Source organism: Dermacentor variabilis, chromosome 8, assembly GCF_050947875.1.
Source record: "Dermacentor variabilis isolate Ectoservices chromosome 8, ASM5094787v1, whole genome shotgun sequence".
In the NCBI taxonomy this organism is placed as follows: domain Eukaryota; kingdom Metazoa; phylum Arthropoda; class Arachnida; order Ixodida; family Ixodidae; genus Dermacentor; species Dermacentor variabilis.
In genome coordinates, this window is record NC_134575.1 from 96,604,740 (window position 1) to 96,627,641 (window position 22,902).

Consider the following 22,902-nt stretch of genomic DNA (forward strand, 5'->3'; position numbering starts at 1 on the left):
TTATGTGTTTTTGATCACTACCGTATATCATGATTGTCCGAGGCAGACGCGTCATAGTCGTCTTTTTTTTTTTCAGACTAGCGCAGGGACTTGAACACGAACCCCAAGTCACCAACTTTACCAATCGGCAACACTTGTGTGTCTTAGCTTTAAACTGAGGGCAAAGTGTCCGTTGAGCTGCAGCGCTAACATTCCTGCCGTTTCAAGTCTCTACGACTTTGCGCAATATGACCAGTGCCCACGCTGAAGTGCATTCTTTTGATATGAATTGGTCGTATCTTTTACACGATTAACTTGCGTTTCGGCTCCTGAGAGTTCTCTTACTGCTCTAGGTGCCTACACATTAAAGGGACACTAAAGAGAAAAATGAGTTCTTCTGAATCAGTAAATCACATTTCTACAACACCAAAAACACCACTCTTAACTCGATAAGACCCTTGGTAAGCCAGAAAAAGCGCAAGAACGAAAGACGGGTGGCGACGCCTCCTTGAAGTTCCCGCACCTGGTCGCGGTGACGTCATCGATTTTGATGGTATCTTCTAGGGCCTACTTAACTATACAGCGGTACAGACTGACTAAATTGTGTTCTAAAAGAACCGAATGTTAAACATGGCAAGTTTCGGGAACCAGCCAACGCGGCCCAAATGCGAAAACATACTTTGGTATCCCTGACGTCACACTGACGTAATGGCGTCGGGGTTTCGGCGCGAAATTCAAATACTGATACTTCGACCTTCATTTTCTCATGTAATAATCAAACTATTATTTTGAAACGGCTGCCTGCAGCGTTTTCAAACAATGCTTTATTAGTCGAAACTGTTTTATTGTTTCGCTTTAGCGTACCTTCAAAGTTATCTCTGTCTGTCTGTCTGTCTGTCTGTCTGTCTGTCTGTCTGTCTGTCTGTCTGTCTGTCTGTCTGTCTGTCTGTCTGTCTGTCTGTCTGTCTGTCTGTCTGACTGACTGACTGTCTGTCTGTCTGTCTGTCTGTCTGTCTGTCTGTCTGTCTGTCTGTCTGTCTGTCTGTCTGTCTGTCTGTTCATGTTGTACTGTAATGGCAAGAGCACGCAACATTGTTAGAGACTCTTCAAGCAGAAGGCGTTCACGCAAGTTCTCGCTGGTAGCTTTCTCTGCGACCTGGGCGCGTACCACGTCGTCAGCCAAGTCACCGAAATTGTACGCTCCTACGAGACTTCGTTGCACAGTGACATAATTGCCTGCAGTTTATACCTTGTACTTCGGCAGGATGATGGAAATGATGACGCGAGGCAGTGGCGTTCCTTCCAACGTCGCAATGGCCCGGTCGTACTTATCAGGGCTTGGAGATGTCGCCCTTTCATTGCTGGTTATAGCAAGGCACGGGCTGACGTCAGTCGGAAGGATACGTTTCCCTTCAAAGCGCAAGCAGTTTCGAAGGATCGCCCTCCAACGCATGGCAGGTAGTTCGGATGCGTTCGAAGTCAACACTTAGTTCTGAAAATGCCTCGATTCACGGCTCCCATGTAATGGTTGGGTGTCCAGGCAATGGCAGGGCCGGCGGCGGTGGTTTTCGGCACCGAAGTAGCTAATTGTACAGCACGACACGCAGCAGCCGAAGGCACAGATCAGCAGAATACCGGTAGCATTTTGCTGTTCAATCCTCGTCGGCAAAATATCTTGTATCTTTACTTGTTAATTCATCATCATTATCATCAGCCTATATTATGTCCACTGAAGAACCTGTCCACCTCTCCCTACGCCTACCGATTCCAACTAGCACCCGCGAGTTCCCTAATTACATCGCCCCACCTGGTCTTCTGCCGTCCTCGAGCCCGCTTCCCTTCTTTTGCTACGCATTTTGTAACCCTTATGGTCCAACGGTTATCTAACTGCGCATTACATGTCCTGCCCAGCTACATTTCTTTCTGTTAATATCAATTAGAATATCGGCTACACCCGCTTTCTCTCTGATCCAAATCGCTCTCTTTCTGTCTCTTAACATGATGCCTAGCATTTTTCGTTCCATTGCTCTTTGCGCGGTCCTTGTTCTCAAGCTTCTTTGTCACTCTGCAAGTCTCTGGCCCATATGTGAGCACCGGTAAAGCGCACTGATTGTACGCCTTACTTTTCGATGATAACGATAAGCTTCCATTCAGGAGCTGACAATGTCTGCCGTATGCGATCCGACCTATTTTTATTCTATGAATTTCCTTCTCGTGAGAAGGGATCCTTGTCATTAATTGACTTAGGTAAACGTACTCCTTCACAGACTCTAGAGGCTGACTGGCGATCCTGAACTCTTGTTCGCTTGTCCGGTTATTCATTGTTGTCTTTGTATTGTACATATTAATATTCAACCCCACTCTTACACTCTCTCTGTGAAGGTCCTCAATCATTTGTTGTAACTTGTGTGCAATGCTGCTGAATTGAACAATCTCAACGACAAACCGAAGGTTGCTGATATTCGCCGTGAATCCTTACTCCCAAGCCTTTTCAGTTTAATAGCTTGGATACTCCTTCCAAGAACGCAGTGAATAGCATTGGAGAGATTGCGTCTCCTTGTCTGACCCCTTTCTTTATAGGTACCTTCCGACTTTCTTGTGTAGAATTGAGGTAGCTGTGGAATCTTTGTAGATATCTTCCAAGATATTTGCGTAAGAGGTCTGTACTCCTTGATTACGTAATGCCTCTATGACTGCTGGTATTTCTACTGAATCAAATGCCTTTTCGTAATCTATGAAACACATATAAAGAGGCTGATTGTACTCTGTAGATTTCTCGATTACCTGATGAATAACATGGATGTGATCCATTGTAGAGTATCCCCAATTGAAGCGAGCCTCTTCTCTTGGATGGCTAAAGTCCAGTGTTGCCCTTATTCTACTGCAAATTATCTTGGTGAATATTGTATATAATACTGGGAGTAAGCTAATACGCCTATAATTTCTGAATTCTTTAGCGTCTTCCTTTTTGTGGATTAGTGCAATGCTTGCGTTCTTCCAGTTTTTTGGGCCCTTGAAGTCAAGTCGATAGACACGTCGTATAGAGAGCCGCCAGTTTTCCAAGCAATATGTCTCCTCCATCTTTGATTAAATCGCCTGTTATTCCATCTTTTCCTGCCGCTTTTCCACATTTCATGTATTACGAAGCCCTTCTAACCTCATGGCTAGGTATAGGAGGAGTTCTGTATCCTGTTCATTACTCTTTCGAATGGAGGTATCCTGAATCCTCTGGGTACCGTACAGGTCAGTGTAGAATTCTCCCGCTGCTTTAGCTATACCTTCGAGATTGGTGATTAGATTAACTTGCTTATCTTTCAGTGCATACGTTTTGGTTTGTCCTATCCCAAGTTTCATTTTTACTGATTTCAGGCTGCGTCCATTTTTTACGGCTTCTTCAGTCTTTCTCACGTTATAATTTCGAATATCTCTTATTTTTGCCGTGTTGATCAGTTTTGACAGTTACGCGAATTCTATCTTATCTCTTGACCTGGACACTTTCATTCTTTGTCGTTTCTTCATTAGGTCATTCGTTACTTGGGAGAGCTTACCTACTGGTTCCCTTGGTGCCTTGTCTCCCACTTGAATTAGTGCGTCTGAAGCCAGCCTAGTTACGGTTTCATTCATTATCTCTATGTCATCTTCATCTCCCTGTTCTAAGGCTGCATATTTGTTTGCAAGTACCAGCCTCAATTCTTCTGCTTTTACCTTTACTGCCTCTAAGTTGACCTGTTTTTTTGACCAATTTGACTCTTTCTCTCTTCAAATTGAGATGAATCCCAGCTCTCATTAACCTATGATCACTGCAATTTACCCTACCTATCACTTCTATATCCTGCACTATGTTGGGATCGGCAGAAAGTATGAAATCAGTTTAATTTCTTGTTTCACCATTAGAGCTTTTCCAGGTCCCCTTCCTGTTGGTACACTTCGTGAAAAAGGTGTTCATTATTCGCAGCTTATTCCTTTCTGCGAATTCTACCAGCATCTCTCTAGCGTTCCTATAGAATCGACGCCGTAGTTGCCATATTGCTTGTTCACCAGCCTACTTTCCACAATTTTGCATTGAAGTCGCCCATTACTACAGTATGCTGAGTTTGCACTTTTCTTATCAATAATTCATCTTCATAAAAATGATCTACTTCATCGTCATCATCGTGAGTGGATGTTGGAGCATAGACTTGTACTACCTTTAATCTATACCTCTTAAGTTTCATTACGACAACTGTTACTCTTTCATTGATGCTGTAGAATTCCTCAATGTTGCCAGCTATGTATTTATGGATTACAAATCCTACCCCGCATTGCTTCTCATCTTGGAAACCTCTGTAGCAGAGGACATGGCCGCTAGTCGCCACTGCATAAGGCTCACCAGTTCTTCTAATCTCGCCAAGGCGGATGATATACCAAACAATATCTGATAGTCCCTCAAAGAGTCCTAGTAAGGTAGCCTCACTCGATCAACAGAGTCCGTGTGTTAATGATCGACAGGGTCAGGTTCCTTTGGCGGCCTGTCCGGACCCAGAGATTCTTAGCACCCTCTGCTGCGTTACAGGTCTGACCGCCGCCTTCGTCAGGTGCTCCACAGCTACAGGAGCTGAGGGCCATAGGTTAATTGTAGGAATCATGAGGGAGGGGAATGGCCGAATACTTCATCGGGGAGGCCAATTGCTGTTCTGGTGAGGGAGTCCCTTTGTTGAAGCTTAATGGGCCTTCCTAATTTGTTTGTACCTGGATCAGCAAGCCCCACTCACTCTCGGCATCTTATGTCAGTGTCAGGCGTCACTCCGTGCCTGCAGATGTAGTGCACTGGAGGACGTCCAATTCAAGCTCACCATCGTCAGATTAAAAAAAAAATCATACAAGGATTCGAACTTCTGACTATGGCAGCCGAACATTTGACATAGCTGAGTCAGACAATCCCGCAGGTGGCAAGGCTACGTTATGGCCGAAAAGTACAGCGCAGTGGGCCCTACGTGATTAACAGATCCGTTGATTTATCCGCCATCGGCGAGTTGACACCGTATCGTGCACGATATAATGTCAATTCTCAGTGGTCCTAATATCATAGTTCCCGAATGTCACGCACGCATGCTGCCTTGAAAGCGCATAGGCACACGATATATTTTCGGCGTACTTGAACAGCACCTGAAAGTAGTGTGAAAAAAAAGAAAAACAAGAAAAAAAAAAGCTTTCATTCACTAGTCGCGTATGAATGGAGGTACACCAATAAGCTCACCGTCTGGGCTGCCGGCCTCAGGCATCGGAGAACTCTTTCCGAACGAGACAGAACTGATACTGAAGCGCCACCGAAGGCTGAGGCAGAGACTTTCGCTCAAAGGGCAAATCCTCAGAGTGGCGAGGAGGGCCGCCAAACAATATGGTTCTGAGCCGCGTGTAAAATGGGTGGGTAATTAAGACGGCTTGAATACATCAGATGCCGCAGACACTGACCCTGTTTATGCGTCTTCTTTATCCAGGGTGGTCGCCCACATTCGGGTATTAACAGCCTGGTCTCTGAAATAATGTGCATTCACTAATTCACTTTTCATGCAATTAGCATTTTTTGCCTACTTCAGGCGTTTTGAGCATTATCTGTCTGTCTGTCTGTCTGTCTGTCTGTCTGTCTGTCTGTCTGTCTGTCTGTCTGTCTGTCTGTCTGTCTGTCTGTCTGTCTGTCTGTCTGTCTGTCTGTCTGTCCATCCGTCCTCTTACGTCGATTCAGTGGTCCTACTTGTCCACCAGCTCGGGACACTATAGTCGGATACAACTTTAAAAAAAAGGGGGAGTTTGCTCCTCCTAGGCGGAGGCACACGAGCATCCACCAATGGGCGCGCACTCTTGACTAATGTCATGAGCCGGACGGCCGGTGACTCCGCCGACGGAGATGGCCGCCCGCGCTTCGAACTGGGCGAGGTCGCGTCAGCTGTGTGCTTCAGCTCTTCGTCAGAGTGAATTCCAGAACTGTTTGTGATGGTCTATCATGCCGGAAATATTACTGCGAGCTTACAATGCGGCATTTGTGCCACGCGCGTTTATTCTGAGCCGTGATCCGGCGAAGGAACATTGCAGCGAGCATCGCTGGCGCTGCGCTACGCTTTGCCTGAAAACAGGATCCCGCGGCGTCCGCTACGAACACACACCCTGCTTGTTTGTTCCATGTTGTTTTATTTCGCTCCCGAGTGAAGTTACGACGAGAAAAGTTTTCCAAAGACTGATGCCTACTGTTAACGGCGGGTGTGTTCGTGTACTGTGTCGCTGCGTTTTTCGTCGGACGGGGTGAAGTGATGGAGCAAAACCATCTTCAGGAGAAATCATAAAAGTGTGCGCGCATGAAACAAACGTACGAGTGTTTCAACAGAAAATATTTGCAGAAGAAGTCTTCAACGCAAAGATTTGTCGCCGTCAACTTAGCGTGAACGATCATTGTCAGCAGTGAGATAGCCGAGCGTCTAGCGACGGTGTTCAAGCGTTGTGTAGCGCCGTCGATTGATTTCTGTCCACCAGTGGTCACTGCACGCGCAAGCTGTAGAATGCGTGCTGTGAAATTGTGAAAGCACAAAACCAAAAAATATAAATTTTATGCTATTTAAAACCAAAAGTATTTATTTAAAATGATGAATGAAGCATTTTTGTACCTTCCTGCCTCGACCGTATTCTCGGGCCAGGTTTGTACTGGTTGCGATAAATGCATTGTTTTTTATAAGTACTTCTTCAATAACAACCGATTCATTTTAAGCTTGGAAAACGAGTAGTAGATACGCCGTGTACATGTGAACAAGCGCAAAAGCCTTGCAGAGCTGCTCTTTTACTTTTGTCACTTGCACTGTAGCTAAAGAGCAGACGACGGGCAGAGTCGTAAAAGGCATGGGGTTATTTTTCGGTCGCTATCCGGCATGTGCTGCAGCACATGAGAACTCTACTAAACCAGTCATCGAAATACAAAAATCTTTATTTATACCGAGAATTACGCGTTTCAGGAGCACGATATTTCGAGCGGGACTATTTTATAGTCGCGGAGGCAATCGGCTGTCGCGCTTCGGTCATCTGGGCGGGGCCGTCCCTCTTTTCTAAAGTTGTGTCGTACTATAGGTATGGTGCTCGTTGTCGTGATGCCGCCGGAGTCGTTCCGCGGTCTTCATTCCAGCTTTATCGTCCGGATTTCGTCACACCGACATCGTGACGCCAGCTTCGTCATGCATACGTTGTCACACCACCGTCGTGGTCGTTCCATCACCGTCACTCCAGCTTCGTCATTCGACTCTCGTTATGCTCTTATCACACCGTCGTCGTCATAAAGGCTTCATCATACAGTGTTCGTCACGTCATTGTCGTCATACAGTCATCTTCATCCCGTGGTCGCATAATCGTCATTGCGTCGCCTTCATGCCGTTCTCGTGATGCCGCCGCAGTTGTGGCATCGTTGTCGGTTTTACTTCGTCATATCCGGCTCCCGTCATGCCACCGTCGTCACGCCTTCGTCATCACACAGTCCTCGTCATACCATCGTAGTTATTCTGCGGTCGTCGAGCTGTCATTTTACCGTCTTATCAGCCCAATAATGACATCCCATTTTCATCACGCCGTAGTCGCCAAACGGGCTTCGTCATTGCTTCTTCCTCGTTTATCGAAATCACGCTCGCGGAATCCAATCTTGATTGTGCGTTGTTGTCATGCCATGGCCGTCGTGGCGTCGTCGTCGTCACAAAGTCGCTATCACGCATCCGTTGCCACACGATCGTCATCATGCCGTCGTGGCCCTGCCATCGTAGTCATTCAAGTTCGTCAACGGGTTGTCCTAATACCATCGTCGTCATGCAATCGTCGTCACGCACTCGCCAACATCCCGTTGTCCTCGTGCCGTATTTGTACGTTGTTGTCGTTATACCATCACCATCAATTCATTATCGTCATCTCATATTCGTCATGTGGTCCTCGTCGTCCTACCGCTTTTGTCGTTCCATTGATGTCTTTCCTTCGTCGTGTCGGCATCGTGATTATACAGTCGTCGTTCGTACCGGCATTTTACGCGCTAGCTTGGCATGCGAGTGTCCTAGCAAAGTGCGACGACACCCGAGTACACCACATATAGCAATGACCGCGGTAGATGTTAAATAAACGTAACTATAGCAATACGGTGTGTCGTCGCATTGCTCGAATGCTAATAGGATAACCATCGCCAGTCATCGTGAGATGAGTTCTGCCGCAATTTTTTAAAAATTATGCGCTCTCCCCGCACGCGCCAGCTAATGATGCGTGAGGCGAGAGCGACGCCATATTTAGTAGTTTTTATAATCTTGAGGCGCCGGGGGGTGAATGAGGGCTGGGTTATTCCATGTGTTATTAGCTAGGACGCTTGCGGATTTTCGAAGGCCGAAAAATAAAAGGAACCCACGGTCTCGACCTTGGTTTAAATGGACGTAATCTAACTTGCTGCGTCGAATGACACCATATTCTAGGATCTGGGTCGATTTGGTTGGGATGTATATCAATCCTGTTAAAACACGAGCTCCATGCGAAGTGCCTCCACTCTTCTCTGACTTCTTTCCTGCTACCTTTGGAACGACGATGGGCCTGTATCGAATCTTTGTCGCAGGTCACTGGGATGTACCGGAGCGACATGGCAAGATCCGCGACCTGTCCCGCTTCGACGCACAGTTCTTTAGCACGCACCCGAAGCAGGCTCAGTTGTTGGACCCTCAGATTCGACTCCTGCTGGAGACGTCGTACGAGGCCATCGTGGATGCGGGCTACGATCCCGACAGCCTCCGTGGACGCAACATCGGCGTGTTCGTGGGCGTTACCACCTGCGAAACGGGAGACGTCTTGAGAGCAAACGCAGACAGCGCAGACGAGACGGACGCCTACGGACTGCTTGCGTGCAGCCACTCCATGTTCGCGAACCGGGTATCGTACGGCCTGGACTTCCACGGTAACACACGTGTCTTTTGCTCACTTCTTGTTTGGCGCTCTTGTAAAGAAACACCAAAGAAAAAGAACCTAATCAGTTTGGAGTGATCCTGGTGCAATAGCCATGAAGCGCAATACTCAATAGAAAGACACGGACAACACCCTTGTCTGTCCCCTTCTGCTGCGTATTCTTTCTGAAGCCCATGGCACCACGATGAATCTGTACCAAATAGTCCAAATTTTATATTGATGAATATATCAATATTGCTAAGGGATGAATGATTTATTTAAAAAAATGAATGATTTATTTTGTTTCGGGAAGAACGGCTCGTGGCCGAACGATTAAGTGCGGTGCTAAACGCCAATACGTCATATGCGTCGATACGCCATGTGGCCATAGCTGCACATTGTTTAAATTGCTTACGCGTGGCTTAATACCTACGGGCGTAGAAGCGTACCGTGCTCCGACTGTGACGCTTTCGTATACCACGAGTATCACGTGCGCGACAGACCAGGAAACTGCGACATCCTAATGCCGCATATATTTTCGTGAGGGACATTTCTTACTATATACGCTGCATCTTTTGTATATTTATTCGTATATGTATTCTCATTATTTTATATTATAATCTTTGAGTGTACTCTCCCTCCTTACACAATGTCTGTAAGGTCCAGTAAGATATCTTTAGATAAATAAATAAATAAATAAATAAATACTTACAACTCGCAGCGCATGTGAATAACCGGAAGGCGCGCAATAGTATATACTATCAGCACCCGAAGCTAACATGAAAAAAAGAAAGAAAAAGAATGTCGCTTGATATGCAACGTGTTGTGCCTGCAAACGCATAGAAATCACAGAACCGAATCTGAGCTACGAGATTTTATCTGCTTTGTTCACGCGTCGGTGCTGATGATTCCTAACGCTTCCGCAGTCCACGGCTCCCCACAATTAGTTGCAGTTTTCTGGATTTATTGAACGACAGACATGTCCCAATCACCATTATTACCGAAACAAGTTTCGAAATATATCTCAGTGCAGTTTCGACGGACCTTGACCTCGGCAGGTGACCAAAATCGCATCATGTGAAACAGCCTAAACACGTGCAAATGAGTTTGGGATTCCGGGCACAAAAAGCTACTTTTGCACGGTATGTCGAAGACTCCCTATTGCTGGAACGTTCTTCATAACCGCCGTCACAACCATTACCAACATTTCGAATTTCATCCAAATACATCACTCACGGGGAACTTGTTGCGGTGGCCTAAATTTAAAAAAAATCTCGATCTCATCAAATGGCGCGGAGAAGGCGCTGCAGCGAAAAGTAGAGTTCAACCCTGTAATGCACAGCGTATTGACGCCATTGAAGGTGCACAGAGTCTGTTGCCGGAAAATGCTGATTTAGGGCCGGGAAGCTTAACGCAATACCGTAGTTGCGTTTTGCATATGCTGGAGTGAAGCTCCATTTGTGGCTAGTTCAAGTAACGAAAGAATGATTTATTGCTGTACTAATGATACTATAAATAAAGAAGCCATTTTTTGTTCATTTGCATTCGCGATGACCACACAAATAACGGTGAACGAGTTCTTGCAATTTTTCTTGACGCGAAACTTCGCTTGCGCATCACAGGATTGAAAAACAGTTGTGGCGGTTAGTCCTCCACCGATCAACGTATACAAGTCTGCAACCCCGTTTGAGCCACTTGGTTACGCTAACGTGTGTTTATGTTATGACGCGCGCAATCTCGACTTCACGCAGGCCCAAGCGTCGCCGTAGACACGGCCTGTTCGTCCACGATGACTGCGCTGCACGAGGCCCTGCTGGCGCTGAGGTCGGCGCGCTGCCAAGCGGCCATCGTGGGGGGAAGCAACGTCACACTGGGGCCCTTACTGACTCGAAGCTATCAGCGGCTCGGTTTGCTCTCGCTGGACGGAAAGTGCAAGGTCTTCGACTCCGACAGTGTGTGCCTTACGATGACGCGACGCCTCGAGTTTTCGTAGAAACAACGGGGAACTCGGGCACTGCTCTAAAGGGAAGACGATACTTAAACAGAATTATTGTCGACCACGAGGCTGTAGCACAAAACTGCAAGCTTAGCAGGCAGAGCGATCGGCAGTGATGGCGCTGGTCCCGAGATTAATCCTCAGGCCAGCAGTTGTTCTTTTTTTAACTCGGAATTTTTCTTTGTGGGAAACTCGTACTTGGTTTCCTTCGTGACTTCGTGCTGCAGTCTCGTAGAAGTCTGGTAGAAGACAATTATTCCCCTTCAGAAGACCGCTAAGTCGCCGTGACAAACATGGTTAGTGCGTGGAATGGCCTGATTTTCTTATTTGCATATTCAAGGGTACCCTGTGACTTCATTTATCACGCTGCATCTTTCTCTATTTGTGTGCACTCATACTTTGCTAAACATAGCGATGCGATTAGTATGCGCGCCCATGCGTTACCGTTGCAAATTCTTGCAATCAGAATGCAAGATAACTTGTCGCAGTTGATCAATTTGCAGAAAAACGAAGCCTGTTTGAAGCCAGACGGGCCATGTTTAGGCAAATTCACGTACTGCCCCATGAATCCCATACGGTTTGAATCACCATGCTCACAGCTCCTGTAAACACTACCGCCACAGTTTTCCCCGGTAGCCGAACTGCGCCCCGCTCAAGCACTCGTATCCTAGGTGGCTCCTGCTATCCGCTGGTCGAACTGGAGAGGTTGGAAAAAGCATGGGGTGTCCGGCTGCTCTAGTTCACGTGATTGTGGAGGTGCGAGCAATTTGCTCAATGCGTACCTGCGAAGTCTCCCGAATTTTCTGTAAAGTTTACAAATTTAGGCTCGTTGTACGATTTCGCGAGTGGTTATGTCTTGTGTTACCAAAAATAAATTCTGTTTGCGAAACACGCTTCAAAGATGTTGATGGATGGGGATGATGCAAGATTGCAAAAATGCGTGCGAAAAAGGAACATGTGGCCCTTACACTGTCTTCTTGAGGCGGTGCAAGACGTCGTGTGGTGGTGGGGTACTTGCTTTGAGCAAGTTTACTTAGTATATATAGACTCTGAAGCCCGCGAAATCGGCCACAGCAAAGTCACTGAATATGTCAGTGCGATGTGAGGAAGAAGTGTTGGTTGTCACTCTCTGCAGTCCCAAGTTTGTTACTGTCTGTGTCCTGCGTCTGAGCTTAATACCTATGAAAGCGCACATACGTAATGCCAGAGAAGGCGTGTGCGCAGGGCAAGGTTCTTATTATTAATTAGTGTTTTATGGCGCAAGGGCTATAACGGCCAAAGAGTGCCAGCAACAATGTTTAATAGTGCGGTAGAATGTTATAAACACGACAGCGGGTATAATGGGTTCCAACGCCTGTGATGTACTACGGTGGCTGTAAAGGCGTAGGAAATAAAAACACAAGGCTTGCATTTCTTGAGAGAATTCAGGATGATTATGTAGGATTTCGGGTAGCGCAGCGAAGATGAGCTGAAAAGCGGTGATATATATTCTTCAAAAAGTTCACATCATTAAGATAACTTAACAGCCGGTCGAGGGGGAACATCGGCTCACCCGATAAGAAAAATGCAGGGTGCATGGGTAAATTGGTGCGGTAAGGTTCAGGAAATTATTTTTTTCGCTTGGCATCCATGCCAGGGCATTGTATAATAACATGTATGACTGTGAGTTGATTTCCACATCTAATGCAGACCGGTGGATTAGTACCGGTTAGCAAGTATGAGTGTGTTGCATGTGTGTGTCCCATCCTCAGTCTCGACATGATTACTTCCTCCTGTCTATGCCGGTGTACATGTGTTTGGGTGATGTAGGATTGGATGATGTGAAGTTTGTTATTATTTTCCGTGTCCCAAGCTTCTTGCCACGCGTGACGCAGTATTCCTCGAACGACAGGTTTCATATCTGTATATGGAACATAACTTACATCTATTTGGGGCCTTAGACCTGCCAAAGCCGCATTTGCTTCTGCCGCTTCATTACCAGGTATACTAGTATGGCCCGGTACCCAGCAGATTATATAATATGTAGCCCTCTCTTGTAGTCTAAGGATAAGCTGCTGATGAGAGTGTTCATCACTGTATTCTTTCTTTGTTTTTCTAGGTGTATCGACCGGACCACACTTAAGGCATCTGTGTATATTATCGATTGATTGATCTGTTTTATTGTTATTTCTTTAACTGCGAGGAGTATAGCATGAGCTTCAGCACTGAAGATGCTTGTGTATTTGTTTAATGTTAAATGGGCTACAAAATCTGGACCAATTGCAGCACATGATGTTGTTTCAGCAGTTTTTGAAGCATCAGTGTAAAATTCTGGACACTTCTACTTACTCTGTAGTCATAAGCAGTGTTGTTTTACTTCTTCTTGGGGTGTATGCTTTTTGTTTGTTTCTGTGAACGAGAAGTCACAATGTATGGTGACTGATTCCCATGGTGCTACTAACTCGTTAGTGTTATGCTGGTGAACGTCCGACAGCAATATGTCGTTTTCTTGACATAGCGACAGTGCTTTCAGTGGAAATGAATTTGCTAATGTTGGCCGCTTTGCAAAGAGGGTTTGCGTTTCTGTGTTCTTCAGCATCTTGTAACACGGGTGTTCTGGGTTGGAACTAATCTCAAATGCGTACGTAAAACTGCAATACTTACGTTGTCGGTCTAGGTTCCACTGATTAGCTTCTACGTGCAAACTTGGGACAGGGCTAGTACAGAATGCACCTAGGGCTAGTCGCATGCCAAGGTTATGCACAGGATCCAGAATTTTTAAAACTGAATGTGAAGCTGATTGGTAAACGATGTTCCCGTAATCGATACGTGTTCTAATCAAACTGTTAGAGAGCCAGAGCAAGCATTTCTTGTCAGTTCCCCACGACTGGTGCGAAAGAACTTTAAGAATTTTCTTAGTTCTTAAGCATTTCATTTTTATGTTTTTTATATGTTGCACAAACGAGAGCTTATCATCTAATGTAACGCCAAGAAATTTCTGCTCCTTTTTCACACTAAGCACATATCCGTTCATCGTAATATTCTGTTCAGGATGTATGCCTCTTTTCCGAGAAAATAACACGCATGTCGTCTTTTCTTCATTAAAGTGAAAGCCATTTTTGTCAGCCCATTTTGAAAGCCTGTTCACTCTCAGCTGAATCTGCCTCTCGCATATGGACAGATTGCATGATTTAAAACTTATCTGTATATCATCTACATAGGCTGAGTAGGATATAAATGGTGGGAGTGTTTTTTGTAGTGTGTTCATTTTAACTAAGAATAGTGTGCAGCTGAGCACTCCTCCTTGTGGTACGCCGTTTTCTTGCACAAAGACTCTCGACACTGCAGTTCCCACCCTTACTCTGTACTTTCGTTTGGACAGGTAGCTTTTTTTATGTTAAACATGTTGTCTGACACGCCATACGACGCGAGGTCTTGCAATATGCCATACCTCCAGGTAGTGTCGTAAGCTTTTTCGAGATAAAAAAATACTGATAGACTGTATTGTTTATGAACAAATGCGTCATGCATATAACTCTCAAGTAGGACTAGGCTATCTGTTGTGCACCTTCCTGGTCTAAAACCGGCTTGGCGGGGATCCAGAATTCCATTGTATTCCAAAAAGTGCATTAATCGGCGGTTTGTCATTTTTTGAAACACCTTACATACACAGCTTGTTAGAGCAATAGGTCTGTAGCTCTGTACACAGGAGGGGTCTTTTCCATGCTTTAATATTGGTACTACTATAGCTTCCTTCCAACAGGACAGCAATCTACCACTGCAGAAAATTTTATTGAACAGGTATAAGAGGCATTCAAGTGTTTCCTCGGGTAGGTGCTTGACCATCTCATAATTAATACTGTCTAATCCTGGCAAAGAGTTTTGGCAGTTGCGCAAAGCTATTTTTATTTCTTGCATCGAGAATGGGCAATTGTACCCATCGCTATGGGATTTTCGGAAGGAGAAGGGTATCGACTCAGCGAATTTTTTATATGTTAGGAATGCTTTTGTGTAATTCGCGCAGCTCGATATGTGCTCAAAATGTTCGCCCAAAGATCTGCTTGCCCTTCTAATGCAGTAGCACTGTCATTTACCACGGGCAAGAGTAGTGTGGTATTCCCCTTCAGGCTTCGGACCCTACTGTACACTTTCTGGCTATCATTCTATGAGTTTATTGAGCCGATATAATTCCTCCAACTAGCTCTCTTGGCCTCCCAACGAATACGTCTTCCATTTGCTTTTGCACGTTTGAAATTTATAAGGTTTTCTTCTGTTGGATATTTGGAAAACGTACGCCATGCTTTGTTTTGTTCTTTTCGTGCTTGCTTGCACTCTTCATTTCACCAGGGCTGAGGATTCACTATTTTACCAGAGGTTTGTGGTATCGATTGCTTCGCGGCATGAATAATGTGAATAAGGCGGTCATTTCTTCAATATCAAGCTGCCTTACGGATTCAAGGAACATACATCTGAGCTCTTTGAATTCTGCCCAGTTTGCAGCATTTAGCTTCCATTTTTTCGGGATTTAAAGGTGGGTCATACGTATGTATCGCCTCTTAGAGAACTGGAAAATGGTCGCTTCCAAAGGAGTCTGTTAGAGCTCTCCATTCAAACAATGGCAGAAGTGTTGCAGAACCAACCGCCAGGTCTATTGAGTCGTAGGTGTTATGTGTAGTGCTATAATAAGTCGGGAACTTTTTGTTAAACAGGGATGCTGCAGAGGATAGAAGGAATTTTTCAATTGCGCGGCCTCTTGCATCACAGCGTGCTGAAACAACTGTCTCTGCTTCTTCTGCACAAGAGGTACGCGGACAGTGAACACATTTATACTGATGGTTCCACAAACATCCAGTGCTCGTCCGGTGCTGTGGTCGTCCCAGCAAGAGGTATTGCCATCAGCTTTAGGACTGACCACCCAATGACATCGACATCTGCGGAACTAGCTGCTCTTCGCGCTGCAATTTGTTTCCTCAATCGAGAACCACCTCGACGATGGTCAATCTTCAGTGACTCAAAGGCAGCCCTACAATCTGAGCTATCAGCTCTGCGTCGCGGGCCATTCGAACAGCTTGTGTTCGATATTAGATGCCTACTCCATAGATCACATGAGAAAGGACATCACGTGACGTTTCAGTGGCTGCCAAGTCACTGCGGCGTCATAGAGCCGCAGCTCTTCAAGACACACAGGAAGACGCCATACCACTTTCACGGTCCGACGCAGCCAGCAGACTTCCAGTGCTTGCACGGGAGATCACGCTCTCTCTATGGTGCACACCAAGCAGTCAGACCAACCGGAGCAATCGCCAATACGACCTGCCCTCTTTGATGCATCTCTGTATGCCATCTGGACTCCGCCAAGTGAGGCCACCCTGCTTTATCGCTTATGGCTAGGGGTGGCCTTCACGAAATCTTACTCATTTCGCATTGGAATGGCCGACAACGCTCTCTGCAATGCCTGTCTTTGCGAGGAGATGCTGGAACACGTTCTGTGCGACTGTCCTGAATATAATGTTCAGGGAAAGTCCCTGGCGTCCGTTCTAGCGCACGTTGACTGTCAGCGGATCGCATATCGCCGACAGAAGACATCGCAGCTGAAGGCGACGAAGGGACTTCGGTTTATGAAGGAGACGGACTTGGACAAGCGGCTGTGACAGTGATGTCACTTACTGCGCAAGAGTGACAGACTGTAACTAACGATGTGTGTGCCGTGTTATGTGCTTCCTCTATCTCTTCTCCCAATCTTTCATCCCCCCATCCCGCTCCCTTGTGTAGGGTAGCAAACCGGTTAAGGTAAACTGGTTATCCTCACTGCCTTTCCTCCTCCACTTTTTTTCTTCCTTCCTTCCCCCAGAGTCCACTATGAGCATTAAAATCACCAACCGCAATATACGACTCAGGAAGCTGGTCTACTAGTTTTTCAAACTCAGTGATGTCGAGCCGCTTGCCTGGTGGAATGTACAAAGAGCATACAGCAATAAGCCTATTAAGCAAAATAGCTCGTACGGCTACTGCTTCATAAGGCGTGTTAAGTTGGAGATTTTGGCATGCAACAGTCTTTGATATTATTATTTCCACGCCACCTGATACAGCATGTCCATCATCACAGTCTTTCCGAAACATTCCAAACTGAGTTAGAAAGTTCGAGTCACTTGATTTTAAGTGCGTCACTTGAACACAGAACACTCTAGGCTTATACGTAGATAACAATTCTTTGACGTCATCTACGTTATGCAAAAGCCCTCTGGCATTCCATTGCAGTATCTGAACACCCATTATGACAAAGGTGTTTTTGGGAGTGTTCTGTGTAGAGTGATAATGTTATTTTACTTTTGGTGGAACTATTCGAGGGTCTTTTTTTCTCTTTTACGTCCCTCAAGCCAGCTGCGCTTGTCTTTTGGTGCCGCTGGCACCGATGTACTTGCGTCAACCTCCATCTCCTTCTTACAGGCGGTGGAGGCGGGGTCACGAGGCTCTGGGAGACGTTTCTCGGGCCTCGGTTTTTGCTTAGTAATGCAGCCCTGCGAGAGCAAGGTCTGCGTGTTGTTGGATTTGGCAGCACTGGGTGCTGCCTCTGTGGGTGCACAAGAAGTCCCCCGTGGTTTACTACGTGTGACCAGGGCGGGCTCTTTAGGCCGTTGTGAGAGTGCCCCCTGCCTCGTCACAGCGGCAAAGCTTTTGTTGCGAGGAAATGTAAGTCGCCTTCGCGCTTCCGAGAATGTGATGTTTTGATTGATCTTAAGGGCAATAATTTCTTTCTCTTTTTTCCAGATTGGGCATGACCGTGAGAATGCAGTATGATCCCCTTCACAGTTCGTGCAGTGTGATTCAGCATTACAATTATCAGATGGATGATCATTAGAACTGCATTTGGCACACGTTAACTTTCCTTTGCATGTCTGAGAGCCGTGCCCGAACCTCTGGCATTTGAAACAACGTCTAGGATTGGGGATGTAAGGCCTCACACGGATTTTCACATAGCCTGCTTCGACTGAGTCTGGTAGTGTGGTGGAGCCGAATGTAAGGATTACATGTTTTGTGGGAATTTCGGTGTCATTCCGACGGATCATGATTCTTTGAACTTTGGTCACATTTTTTTCTGCAAAACGTTCAAGCAATTCTTCACTAAGGTCAAGCATGTCTTCATCAGAGATTACCCCACGAACACTGTTCATCGAACGGTGCGCCGTGACAGTTATTGCTGTGTCACCAATGAATTTGAGGTCTGAAAGCTTTTTAAGTTGTTCTTTGTCTTTCAGTTCCAGAAGGATGTCGCCACTAGCCATCCTTGTAGCTTTGAATCCTGGGCCTAATGTGTCTCCCAGGCACTTCGAAACTTTGAAGGGAGATAGTTTTCTGGCTGTTATATTGTCGTCACTGTGGATCACATGGTACTTTGCAAAGTTGTCGTAGCTCTTGAAGAAAAATCGAGCGGTTGCTTCGTTGCGCCCCCTGTTTAGAGGACGATCAGTTTGGGAAATGGAAGGAGTAGCCATAAAAAGCATTTGTCTTCGGCAGCAGCGCCAGCCGCCCACTACCGAGCCCAACATGGGCACGCCACAAGGCTTGTATCTCAAGACTTGCGCACGCCAGCTGTACGCCACCCCTATAACCATACCTGGTGTAACCAAGGCTGGTTAGCCACACAAGGTTAACCCTCGACGCCAGGAAATTAGAGTGAAAAAAAAAGATAAGGAAAGGAGTGGAGAGAAGGAAAGGTGCAGAAGAAAGATTATCGATGGAGAGGTGGACAGGAAAAGGCGACTGCCGATTTCCCCTGGGGGGGGGGGGGCAGTCCGGGGGCGCCGTCTATGTGAAGCAGAGGCCAAAGAGGCGTGTTGCCTCCGCCAGGGGGGCCTTAAAGGTCCAAGCACCCAGCATCGGCTCAACCCCCAGAATCCCCCTTTCCCCACACACGGCTAAGCCGCGCACGGCTACACGCGGGGGGGTCCAACCCTCCTGTGCTCGGGTACGTGGTGTCGCCACACACCAAACGCCTGCTGACGCAGACGCCCCTGCGGGGAGGGCAAGGTTCTTAAGAATGCGTGCCATACTGCCTCCTCCCTCCGCTGTCGTTCAGCGGCTTTTGACGAATTTGAAATCTCACATGTTGACAGGCGTTATCCTCAATTATCCTCAAGTTTCCGCGTTGTCATTGCTCACAGTGCTAATTAAATGGGCAGACGAAATTTGTAGAGAAGCCCGAGCCAGCCCCGGTGCCTACCATACCGCCGGTGTCACAATCTTGTCGGCTACGCTTGCGCGAAAAACAACACGAAATTCCCGCCGGGATCGACCCCGGGCCCGCTGCGTGGGAGTCAGCTTCTGAACCACTGAGTCACGCCAGCGCTTGCTAGCATGTAGTGTGGGAAAATCCCCTATAAACGTGTCCTAGCGCGCAAGGTGAGACAGGGTGGGACTTGCGCGCCGCGTCGCGTCGATAGGTGCACATTTTGCACTGGAGGTGCTTAATGTTACACCAGCCAGAACGTCATGCAGTGGATGCACAGGTAGCATTGCAAGGCAGTTAAAGGAGGTTTGAGGAAGGAAAACGGAGGGAACTGTGGCGGTAGTGTTTACAGGAGCTGTGTGTATGGTGATTCATACCGCATGGGATTCGTAGGGCCGTACATGAATTTGCCTAAACATGGCCCGTCCGGCTTCAAACAAGCTTCGTTTTCTGCAAATTGATCGTCTGCGACAAGTTTCAAATTCAAATTTCAAATTCGTCAAAAGCCGCTGAACGATAGCGGACGGAGGAGGCAGTATGGAAATGCTAGAAGAGTTTGCCCACGTAGGCGTCTAACGGCAGGAAAAGCTTTGTGTCCATGATGTCGGTGTTACTGATTTCTATTGCGCTGGGGGTGATGAAATTCTGCAACAGGGTCCTGAGCAGACGCTTCTTCCCTTAACTAAAGCTCTGCTATGAGATTCCCACGGCGCTGAAGAGGTGTATTTAGCTTGTTGAAGTTCAGAACATATATAACAAAGCCTAAAAAGCTTTCGGTGACGCAGTTGATGGCGTTCAGGACCTTCTCGATCACGACAACACGATCATTGATGTCTTCCTCAAAGAGAAGTCTCAGCGTAGCCCATTCAACTATTATAACACACGTTACAAAGTCAATGAACGAAACACGCTTATTCTGTTAGGCACATCGGTCCTTAATTAGAAGGTGTTTGTGATGTTGTGATTTTCCCGACTTTTGCAAGGACTTCCTTCCAAACACCATAAAAATGCCGAATCGTACAAAATTACCCAATATTTGTCGCAAGCAATGAAAATACCTTACTCCAGGGTACCTACCCTACGGTTGGGAACACTGGTGTGTACATGAACTTGATGACCCCTTATCGACCCGAAAAGGCGACTCCATCCGGTTTTACCGGGTTCGTGTAAACGAAGCTACTCATTGATATGCCCTAAAGAAAGAGGGTGGGATTCACGAAGCTTTTCGCTCGTAAGTGTTCTTTGTCACTGGCCAGCCGTCTGTGCTGATAATGTGTTTAACATCAAGATTTGATGGAATTTGGTACAGTTAACAATTGTAGGGTAAGATTTTTTTTAATACAGGTCCTGTTGCGTAGTGTGGATATACCAAACTCAAATATTTACTACGTGTGCTGGTCGCAGGCAATGGCTTCGTCCGCAGCGAGACTGTGGGAGCATTCTTCCTCCAGAGGTCGTCCGACGCCCGCCGGGTGTACGCCAAGGTCGTCAATGTCCAAACCAACGCGGACGGATACAAAGTTGAAGGTGAGCTTGTTGAGTTTCCTCCCCAAGGAAACGCCATCCCATTTCCAACCCGTGGTGCACGAGACGCTTCTGTTGGCAATGCCATCTGCATTAAAGGACGTGCCAGTTATCCAGCAGCCATAAGCATACCGTGGTTATGGATCGCACGTACGAACAGCCAAGCTCGTCAGCTGTGTGTGTTGATGAAGACAGCTCACTACGCCAAGGAATGATTCGAAGAGCCTGTGAGCAGAAGAACGTTTAAATGCGTAAACATTGTTATGCTTACCGAACGAGAAAAACCGCCCGCCCTCCGTCCGTCCGTCCCGGATGTAAGACAGTCGCTTTCAAGATAGAGCCCGCAGCAGCGAGCGACATGCCTTAGTGCGGCCTGTCGCTTCCACGCTAACGAAGCGGCGAGAAAGCAGTGATCACGAAGCTCTCAGCACACGCCGCAACTTGCCCCTCTCGCAGCTCGCTTTCAAGATATGGGCCCGCGCGACTCTCTTCCAACTGAAGCGGCGAGAAGACAGTGCGCGAAGCTATCAGCAGTCGGCACTCTTTGTGCGTATCGCAGATCACTTTCGAAATATGGTTCGCGCAGCTCATGAGCCAACCGGCTTATAATGATCGGCATGTCATCAGCGCAACTGGCGCCGCCACCTGCAGTAGTTTGCTTCCCTCATCGATTCAGCTTAAAGCGCCGCCGTCCGCAACAGTTCCCGTTGACGCAGCGCTGTCGTGTATACTGGTCGCGTAAAGTTTCATAATATTTATAATGACATCGGGCTACGTGGAGATGAGCAAGTGGCACAATGCTTACGCATACTTAGAAAACTGTCAGAGCAGTTTTCTGCGTGAATTTTTTTAGCTTCTGTACCAAGTGCTTGTCGCAAAAAACCCCTTAGCACTCTGGTATTTGTACATGCTCTATGAACAGAATGCAGCACAAATATGCTGTATCAACAGAATTTAACTGCTTATTTTATTTGCCCCACGCCAAGGAGGAGAACACTGTAGACGAAGAGATGCGTAGTGCAGCTTCGACGAAATCGGGCTCCGGAGGACTGTTGGCGGTGTAAGATGGGAATAAAACTAAAACTAATAGACAACAAATATTGAATATGGCATTTAATGCAAAAACCTACAAACAAATCTTATTCTGAAGCAACCACACGAATCTCAGGCCAATATCAAGAAGGGGACGGAGAGATTGAGTAGCAGACTTTGGTATGGAGGTTATAAACAGGGATAAGGTGCCTCAGAACGTTCTTATAGGAGTACCTATCTCCTATCGAAACGTTGACCAGCCTTTGTGAGGCAGTTTATATCTGTTTATAATTTTTATATCAAACACATCTTAGGCAGTACGAGAACACTGGAAGAGTGAGTGAGCCATATCTCGAAACCGAAACTAAGCCAAAATCTTGTCTTCGACGCCTTCATACGCTCCTCTTGGACCCTCAAGCATACTTAAATGAGCCAATATCAGCTGCAAAAACGCGTTTTCAATGAAAAATGAGCCAAGTCCTTCGTCTGTGGTAGTCATTATGAGCCAAATTCACTTTCCCATTTCGGCGCTTCTACGGCTTCACGCGGCAACGCCGCTATGAGGTCTCCTTAAGAGTTCCCAGATTCAGCACGTTGTCTAGTTTCTTTGTTTTTGCTGGCGAAACGGCCTCTGGCTATGCATTACGATGGCTATGAAAAAGTTGACCACAGGTCGGCACCTAGACAGGCTTCTGCGAAGGTGCACTCGTCCAAACAATGCTCTGGGGCGCGCGAGTGCAGCCAACGTAGTGAACCTGCGCAGTCACAGTGGCAGCTTGGAGTGTGCCTTAACGTCGTCTGCTACATCGTTTGTGGCGCACAGCCGAAGTTGGTGACGCAGTGTACTGGGCCGAATGCGGCGAAAGCGCCGTCTTTCTGCATGCATGCACACAAACACAATGCTGGCTTACCTCGAAAGCAGTATGCTGGTCAAAGCAAACCCTGCTTCACATCTTCCTAACGTGCTCTTGGCTGGCCCACTTTAATGTTGCAGGCCAGAAGCAGCCACATATATAGCATGTCACTTTGTGTGCACACGTCTGCTTTGCTGCGCGGCTGCGGTGGCGCTCTGCGGTGCGCGGCCGCACGCTCACGTGTCCCACCCCACTTTGTTGGTGAGTGCACGTCTGCTAAGAAAGAACTGTAAAATCTGCTCTTCTGCCGAAGTGTCGAAATACATCGAAACATCGAAATACAAGCTTATGTCACCCGTGCCAGCAAAAAGCATCGGAGCAAAGTTCAGAGAACT

General features: G+C 46.8%; 1 protein-coding gene across 1 annotated transcript in view; it reads left to right on the top strand.

Moving 5' to 3' along the window:
• LOC142591496 (fatty acid synthase-like) overlaps nucleotides 1-22,902 on the top strand; it is a 188,244-nt gene that overhangs the window by 43,983 nt on the left and 121,359 nt on the right. The window contains exons 3-5 of the mRNA XM_075703825.1: nucleotides 8,573-8,908; nucleotides 10,647-10,847; nucleotides 20,502-20,624. Of these exons, the coding sequence (XP_075559940.1) occupies nucleotides 8,573-8,908; nucleotides 10,647-10,847; nucleotides 20,502-20,624 (660 nt within the window). The remainder of the gene's footprint in view (nucleotides 1-8,572; nucleotides 8,909-10,646; nucleotides 10,848-20,501; nucleotides 20,625-22,902) is intronic.